This window comes from Thamnophis sirtalis, unplaced genomic scaffold (genome assembly GCF_051295495.1).
Source record: "Thamnophis sirtalis isolate CommonGarterSnake01/CBP01778 unplaced genomic scaffold, rThaSir2_p1.2 scaffold_10, whole genome shotgun sequence".
Taxonomy (NCBI): domain Eukaryota; kingdom Metazoa; phylum Chordata; class Lepidosauria; order Squamata; family Natricidae; genus Thamnophis; species Thamnophis sirtalis.
Genome location: NW_028261390.1, coordinates 63,310,637 through 63,319,190, shown reverse-complemented (window position 1 = coordinate 63,319,190; position 8,554 = coordinate 63,310,637). Strand labels below are relative to the sequence as shown.

The following is an 8,554-nucleotide window of genomic DNA, read 5'->3' as shown; positions in this document are numbered from 1 at the left end:
TAAGCCACCTTTCTAGGGGACTCAGGCCAAGCCCAGGATCGATCCCAGGCTGGTTTTCCTGGGAGTAATTTCAAAGTAAGCAAAAGGCAAGGGAGGGACTCATTTCGAAATGGTTGGTTAGGCTTAGACTACATTGGCAATAAGCTTCTTCCTCTCCTGGGGTGGGGAAAGGGGAGAGGATCGTTCCCGCCTTCTGCCTTCGGTTGGGACTGGTCAACCCCCTCCCTTCGCTGTCTTCAGCAGTGAAAGGACCCCCAGGACAGACAACATCCTGCGGAAAGCACAGCTCCCAACGTCTCAATGATTCAGGTGACACCCACACCCCCCAGACACACAGATAAACCTCCAAGTAGTCCCCGAGACTCTCTAAAAGGATGCAAATGACCAGGAGTATTAAATCCTCCCATTCTCCACCATTCAGTCAGAGCTGAAGAAGCAGCTTGGATGAGAAGCGAAACGTCTTCAAAGAAAACCAAGAAAACCCAGTCGCTTCCCTGAACTCAATGCGCTTCTCCGCCGGTTGGCCAACCTGCTTGTCGATCGCGCACGGGGAATCTCCAGGGAATCTCTGGAGTTTGAAAGGGGTGTTTTTTTAGGCGTAGTCCTTTTCTACTCGTGCGGGCTTTCCTCTTCTCCAGCTAGCTCTAACCAGTGGGACAACTTGCCTCCAGAAGTTGTGAATGCTCCAACACTGGAAGTTTTTAAGAAGATGTTGGATAACCATTTGTCTGAAGCTGTGTAGGGTTTCCTGCCTAAGCAGGGGGGTTGGACTAGAAGACCTCCAAGGCCCCTCCCAACTCTGTTATTCTATTCTGTTCTATACAATATAAATGATATACATGCAGATATATGCATATTATTTATACATATAGGTTTCTATTATAGAAAGGTATGAAGAAGAAAAACATTGGTTAGGACAGTGTTTCTCAACCTTGGCTACTTGAAGATGTCTGGACTTCAACTCCCAGAATTCCCCCGCCAGCGAATGCAGCTGGGGAATTCTGGGAGTTGAAGTCCAGACATCTTCAAGTTGCCAAGGTTGAGAAACACTGGTAGGATCTATCATTATAATGAATATAATTGGAAAGGCACATACAGCCCTTTATTAGATTAGGACTAAATTATCTCAGCGACCCTCAGCGTTTCTCAACCTTGGAAACTTGAAGACTTTATGGACCTGGATTCCCAGAATTCCCCAACACAGCATGCTGGCTGGAGAATTCTGGGAGTTGAAGTCCACAAGTCTTAATGTTGCCGAGTTTGAAGACCTCTGTCTTAGAGGAAAGGTGGTTCCTCTTGGGACTGCAAACCGGACCCAGCTTTTCCTCGAAGGATCGCTTCGCAACGCCAAGTGGCAAAACGCGGCCCCCTTGGAACCCGTGCAAGCAAAATCACGCTTAAAGAAACGCGTATTTTAAGCCTCTTCCATCAGCTTTGCTCGCTTGTTCAGGATTTGGAGCCTTTCAGTGAGGATGGAAGCCAACCTTACTTTCCCTCCGCCCTCCCCCACTTCAACAGCTCGCACTCCCTCCCCAGTCGAGTCTGGACTTTGAAGCTAAGCAAGGCTGAACTTAGGATGGGAAACCGCGTGCAAATCTAGAGCGGAAGGCTTCCAGCTCTGTTATTCTGTAAACGTGAGAGTGGCAGCCTCTTGCTCGCGGCTGACACGCAAACGGTCGGATTGCATCCAAGCACTCCGTGGAAACCGAGAGGCTGATTTCCCTCAACTCCACTTCTACCCGTTGAAGTCCGTTGTCCACTAAACGTCCCAAAGGTGCTTCCCCCCACCCCCAAGAGGCGCCTGGACTTTCTCTGGTTTTTCTTGGAAGACCTTCTCATCCAAGAAGCTCAGAGCTGAATGAGGATGAGAAGCGAAACGTCTCCAGAGGGGGGGGGGGGGGGAACCAGAGAAAGTCCAGGCGCCTCTTGAAAAAAAAGCACGTTTGGGACAACCTCGACCTGGATGGCTGAGAATCTCCCACATAGACATTCCCAGTAAACGGGAGGTGAGAAATCCCATAGACAGTGTTCACTTCAATCCTTGGGGTTATACTTCGATGGTGAAGGCCTCCTCTTATTTCCTTTTGGCCTTGAGTGAAAAAGAGCGAGCCATTTGACCATTTCAACCAATGGAACCTAGTCGAGTTGATCGGACCCCACATTTTCTCAGAGGCAAAGCTCGGCGTGATCAGGATTCGCTTCAAAGTAAGAGAGAGGGAGGGAGGGAGGGAGGGAGGGAGGGAGGGAGGGAGGGAGGGAGAGAGAGAGAGAGAGAGAGAGAGAGAGAGAGAGAGAGAGAGAGAGAGAGAGAGAGAGATCAGTGCTTCCTGCTTCCCCATAGACTCCTTTCTATCTTTGAACTCTGGTTTATGTATGGAAAGACATTGTTATCCAAACTCTAAAAGGTTACTTGACAATTTCACTGGATGGGGGAAAGACGGAGCAGGGGAAATCCTCTCTTGATGTACCATTTATATATCAAGTATAAGAGAAAGGCAGAAAAGGATTCCAGTCTTCGCTGAATACACGAGAGCGAACTGCGACACGAAAGAAAAATCTGTGAGTAATTAGAAAAGGGAGAAAGGCGATCTTTGGCGCCTACGTCGCTGATGAACGCGTGTCTCTGGGTGTGAACGCGTGTCCAGACGAGCAAAGGAGCTTGGGGATTACCTGAAAGGGGGGGGAACATGTCCCTTTTTATCTTCAGAATTAGAGCGGCAGAGGATCTCAAAGATCACCCCTACTTTTGCATTCCTATTCTGCTCCACCCGTGAAAACGTCCAGACTTGAAACCACGAAGCCTATCCTATTCACTCGGATGTAACTCCCATTGAAGGGGACGCGGCGTCTCAGGGGCTAAGAAGCTGAGCTTGTCGATCAGAAAGGATCGGCAGTTCAGCGGTTCGCATCCCTGGCGCCGTGTAACGGTGTGAGCTTCCCGTTACTTGTCCCAGCTTCTGCCAACCTAGCAGTTCGAAAGCAGGTAAAAATGCAAGTAGAAAAATAGGGGCCACCTTTGGTGGGAAAGTAAGAGCGTTCCGTGCACCTTCGGCCTTTAGCTGGCCACATGACCACGGAGATGTCCTGGCTCTTCGGCTTTGAAACGGAGATGAGCACCGCCACCGCACATAGGACCCTAGAGGAGGAACCTTTACCTTTACCTTTAACTCCCATTGAAATCAAAAAGGACCTTTGTTCCCATTGGACGTGGATATGGAATCTATATCTGGGGTGTCATCAATCAAGCCGCTGATTGAGAGAGGCCTTTTGTCCAGAGCGATGGAGCACCCCAATAATTACATCGCGGCGGGCAGGACAGAAGAATCCGAGCAGGGCGATGGACTTCTCCGAACTGCTTCCCCTCAATCTGGTATCCAAATAAACTGAAGGACATTTCACCTTCAACCCGACCCCCTCGTCAGAAAAGGCTGTCCTAAACACTCAGCCTGACTCAGAAAAGGCTGTCAGAAAAGGCTGTCCTAAACACTCAGCCTGACTCCTCCGCCCCCCAATACGGCACCCCCTTAAGTGGTCAGGGAGGCGAGCCATAGGATTGGGTTTTGAAAGCCAAGCGATTTTCCGCCGGATCTCCTAGAATCAGACCGTAGGCCGGAATTTCTCCCTCGTTATAGCCGCACCTGTGTAGTATACCCAGCGGTGAAAAGACGCTTCCGTGGCGCGGTTCCTATCCCCGCCGCCGCACCTCACGGGGCGGTTAAAAGAGAGGGTGGGTTGTATTTGGACCACCGGGAGAAGTTTGGTTAGTTTGTCACTCAGGATTTATTTTGGGATGGGGGGGAAGAGGGGGTGATTTAATGTACTGTGTACCCAGTTCCTTTCTGTGCGGGGCGGGGCGTGGTGGAAAGGCAGACGTCGGGCAAATTCAGACGCTAAGGTGAGCGCCGCCTGGGCATCGCAAGTCTATTGGTTAGACAAGCAAAGGAAAGAGGGCAGGGAGAAGCGTTGGGATGGGGGGAAGCCCATTGGCCTTGAATCTAACCGGGACTGGCGGCGTTCCCACGAGCAGCGGCGAAGTTGTAACTTTGCCGCCTCCCGGGCGCTCTTGCAAAGGGGGCAAAGGAGCGCGGAGGGGCCGCCCCTCGCGAACCCCCAATGAATTAACAAAACACACAGCCGCCTCTCGCTAAGCTTCCCACCCACCCCCCACCCGCTTTGTTTCGGGGAGGGACGGGGGGGGGATGCACTGAAAAGGCTCCCAACAAGCGGCTTTTTGGAGGCGCGCCGATTGCCAGGCATCACGTGCGTGAAATAGTTACTATAAATCGCTGCACCGGGAGTAGGCGGTGGGGCGGGGGGGGAGGGGGGAGAAGGAGATCCAGGGGAGGTCTAGCGAGAAGAAGAGAAGGAAAAGAAGGGGAAAAAAAGGGGGGGTCGCTTTTAAGACCAGCCCTCTCGTGAGCCCCGCTTTGTTCGCTTCCCAGCCATAAGCACCTTCCGAGCTCGCCCCAGGGACTTGGAGGAGGCGAGCGGCCCCAGAGAGGAGCCCCGAGCCCCTGTCCGCGATGTCGCGCTCCTTCTATGTGGATTCGCTCATCGTCAAGGACGCGGCGGTGGCGGCGAGGCCGGTGGTGCCTGCCCTGCCGGAGCCGCCCCCGCCGCCCCCCGGCCAGGACTTCCTCATTCCGCTGGGCGTGCCGGCGCCGCTGGTGATGTCCGTAGCCGGCGGGCCCGCCTGCCCGTCGCGCAAGAGCGGCGGCTCCTTCTGCGTCTGCCCGCTCTGTGTCACCTCGCACCTGCACGCCACGGCGCGGGCGGGCGCGGCGGGCGGAGGCGCCGCCGCCGCTTCCCTCCCGCTGCTCAAGGGCCACTTCGCTCCCGGAGGAGCCGGGCAGGGCGGCGAGAGCCAGTTCTGCCCCCGGATGAGCCACGTCCAGCAGCAGACGGCCCAGCAGCAGCAGCAGCAGCCGCCCCTCGGCTCGGTGGCATCCGCGGCGGCGGCGGCGGTTCAAGCCTTAGCCCACCCACCTGTTTGCGCAGCGGCCGCCTACGGCATGAGCGACCCCCGGCGTTTCCACTGCCTCGGCCTGGGTAGGTCCTGCTGCCCCGGGCCCTGGGAGGGAGGGAGGCTGGGTGGGCAATCTGCGCTGCTTCAGCTCCTTCGGGACTCTCTCGGAAGGGTCGAGCCTCCCTCAAACGCTCTCCCGAATTCCCTTTCTCCGCTTTCCAACCGGCTTAATTTCCCCAGGGATCTAAGGAAAGGCTCTTGGTTCCGGCGGGGTCCTTTTGGGATCCCATATGGAGATCTGGGAACTTTCGGAGCAAGATCACCGGGCTAGGAAGGCGCTCTTCTCAGGTGAGAAGCCGCTCCTGGGGGAGCAGGCAACCTGACCAAGTGAAGGGCTGCGCAGGAGCCGCTCGGGACTCCAGCCTTTCTCTTCCTCCTTGAGCCGAATTATCCATTAGAACCAACAACCAAGAATAGGAACACCACTTATCCGGCAGGAGGGCTTTCTGGACCAAGGAAAAACGAACAATCCAGGATCCAGGTCGTTTGGATTCCAAATCCCATGCGTCCCAGCCACTCTAGGACCTATACGCTTCCAGCGTTATCCTGGAAGGGCGCCCTGCCAGAAGATACTTTTTTAAAACGAAGAATACCTGATTGCTCCCCTCGAATAACTCCAAACTTCTAGTTTAGGAGACAGGAGGCGGTGGGTTTTAAAGTGGGAATCTCTTTTCTTGGGACAAGGAAAGGAATCCGCGTAATCTCCATATGAGAGGGGGGAAAGCAGCGAAGAGATGGGGTCCCCTCCCGGTGCGCCATAGCAAAAGTCGCACCCTCCATAGCGAAACGACGGGTGGGAGATGCGGGCGAAAGTCTTCATTCAGCCCCGGGGCAACTTAACTCCTAACTTCCACGGCTGAGGCGGCGGCCTTAGCCAAATCGATCGCAGGGTTTTCAATCCATCAAGGGGATTGTGGGGAGCCTCCACGTTCAAAGGCATTCATTCTCCCTCTAATTGACAGGAGTTGGGAAGCAACAACGGAAGACTTGGGAATGTGTGTTGTGTGTGTGTGTGTGTGTTGGGAGGGAAGAATTGGTGGGAGGGATGCGTCCCTGTCCCTGTCCTGCTGCCGGGTCCTGTTGCTCCAGGTGGGCGGAAGTTGAAGGGGAACGTAAAGGGATTTGGGTTCCTGGATGCCAGGAAGAACAGGTGGATGGCGGAAGGCTGGAGTTAAGTTTCGCTTGGGCTTTTTTGTTGTTGTTAGTTGCAAAGTGGTGTCCGACCCACCGCGACCCCATGGACAACGTTCCTCCAGGCCTTCCTGTCCTCTATCATCCTCTGGAGTCCATTGAAGCTCACACCTACTGCTTCAGTGACTCCATCCAGCCACCTCATTCTCTGTCGTCCCCTTCTTCTTTTGCCCTCCCAGCATGAAGCTCTTCTCCAGGGAGTCCGTCTTCCTTCTCATGAGGTGGCCAAAGTCTTTGAGTTTCCTCTTCAGGATCTGGCCTTCTAAAGAGCAGTCAGGGTTGATCTCCTCTAGGACTGACCGGTTGGATGGCCTTGCAGCCCAAGGAACTCAATGCAGGAGTCTTCTCTAGCACCAGAGTTCAAAGGCCTCCATTCTTTGGCGCTCAGCCTTTGGGCTTCTTCTCCTCCTCCTCCTCCTCCTTCTTCTCCTTCTCCTTCTCCTTCTCCTTCTCCTTCTCCTTCTCCTTCTCCTTCTCCTTCTTCTCCTTCTCCTCCTCCTCCTCCTCCTCCTCCTCCTCCTCCTCCTCCTCCTCCTCCTCCTCCTCCTCCTCCTCCTCTTCTTCTTCTTCTTCTTCTTCTTCTTCTTCTTCTTCTTTTGTAAAAATATTTCTTTTTTTCTTTCCATATGCATTGACAAACATACATTCTCATAGGTAGCTTCTTGGCTTTTTAACCGGCCTTTTTTTTTTTCTGGGTCCCCCCTGCAGGAGGTTCGGACGGCGCCGGTTCGCTGCAGAACGGCAAGCGGATGCGCACGGCCTTCACCAGCACGCAACTGCTGGAGCTGGAGCGGGAGTTCTCGGCCAACATGTACCTGTCCCGGCTGCGGCGGATCGAGATCGCCACGTACCTCAACCTGTCGGAGAAGCAGGTGAAGATCTGGTTCCAGAACCGGAGGGTGAAGCACAAGAAGGAAGGCAAGGGCGCCCAGCGGAACACCCACGGCGGCTGCAACTGCGCCGGCAACCCGGGTCGCTTCCCCAGATCCGAGGACGAAGAGTCGTTGTCTCCGGCCTCGGCGAACGAAGACAAGGAGGTCTCCCCGTTGTGATGGGGACTCCCCTCTGGGACTGTAGGCTCTGCGGACAAATCGCCGTGGCCAGAGCCCCCAGCCGGACACCCCCGGATTCGAAAAAGACGAAAACGATGCAGATTTTTTTCCCCTTGGTTGTTTTGATCGGGCCTCGAACTCCGGGTGTTTGCCTACCCCAAACAGTTGCTCCCCCAAACGCGGGAGACCCAGATCCCGAGCCCGACTGCCTTGCCCACGTCAACGGCGGAGGAAATCGCTGGCAGCCTCATTCACACACACACACACACCCCAAATTAGGAGAGAAGTTTAAGGGGAAATCAACGAGTAGAAGAGAAGGAAGCTGGACTAAAACCTGTTTGGTACCGATCTTGACCTGAAATGGGAAGGGGAAGGTTCTTCTGGAGAGTCGCTTGAACGCTCTGGTTTGTAGGGAAATAGTTTTATATCAAATGTATATTTATATTTATTTAAATAAATGAGGTCGGACCAGAAGTGGTGGTGGGGGGTGTGGAATCTGCTTTTTTTTTTTAAAGAAAAAAATAAATAAAGAAGGTGCAACAAAAGTATCCTAAACCAGCAACTTTGTCAAAACAGGCTTTGTAAAAAAAAAAAAAAAAAGGAAATATTGGCCTTTGTAGAGCAGTGTTTCTCAACCTTGGCAACTTTAAATCCTGTGGACTTCAACTCCCAGAATCCCCCAGCCAGCTCTGCTGGCTGGGGAATTCTGGGAGTTGAAGTCCACAGGACTTCAAGTTGCCAAGGTTGAGAAACACTGTTGTAGAGAACTCTAAAAAACTTTGCAGATTTCTCCCTTTTCGGTTACCCCTGGGAGGCTTTTTCTATTCATGGAGCGCATCTCCTTCCATCCTACAAAGGCCCTTGCTTTCATCTGTTCAGGTGAATTATACTCAAAGGTCTTATAGTCAGCCTGTTCTGTGAAACTGCTTAAAGATAGATCAGACACTACTTAAAAATGGGGCAAAATTGCTTGATTTGGTGGTGTCTGCAGGAGATGTGTAAGCACCAAATTTTTTAAAAAAGAAACCAAGATGGTAGGTACCCTGGTCCGATCAAAACTTCTTTTTTTTTTTTAAGCATGCAACATCTGATAAATCAGGCCACTGTGGTCACTATCAGGAGTTTTTGGAATCTATCTCCCTTCTCCATTTTTGATTCAAAGTACAAGTGAAGTAGCTGCACCGTCCCCATTTCCCAGGCCATGTGGGATGCCCCCTTTCAAAAGAAGTAGAACTGACCCTTCAGAAGTAGAGGGTGTGCCTACGGAACCTCTCCCCTTACAAAG

At 53.0% G+C, this 8,554-nt stretch overlaps 1 protein-coding gene across 1 annotated transcript; it reads left to right on the top strand.

The window, feature by feature from the left end:
- Positions 1-4,523: 4,523 nt before the first annotated feature.
- On the top strand, positions 4,524-7,728 carry GSX2 (GS homeobox 2). Its single transcript, XM_087723801.1, has 2 exons — positions 4,524-5,049; positions 6,926-7,728. The coding sequence occupies exons 1-2, from the start codon at positions 4,524-4,526 to the stop codon at positions 7,267-7,269; spliced, it is 870 nt and encodes a 289-aa protein (XP_087579927.1). The 3' UTR covers positions 7,270-7,728.
- Positions 7,729-8,554: the final 826 nt, after the last annotated feature.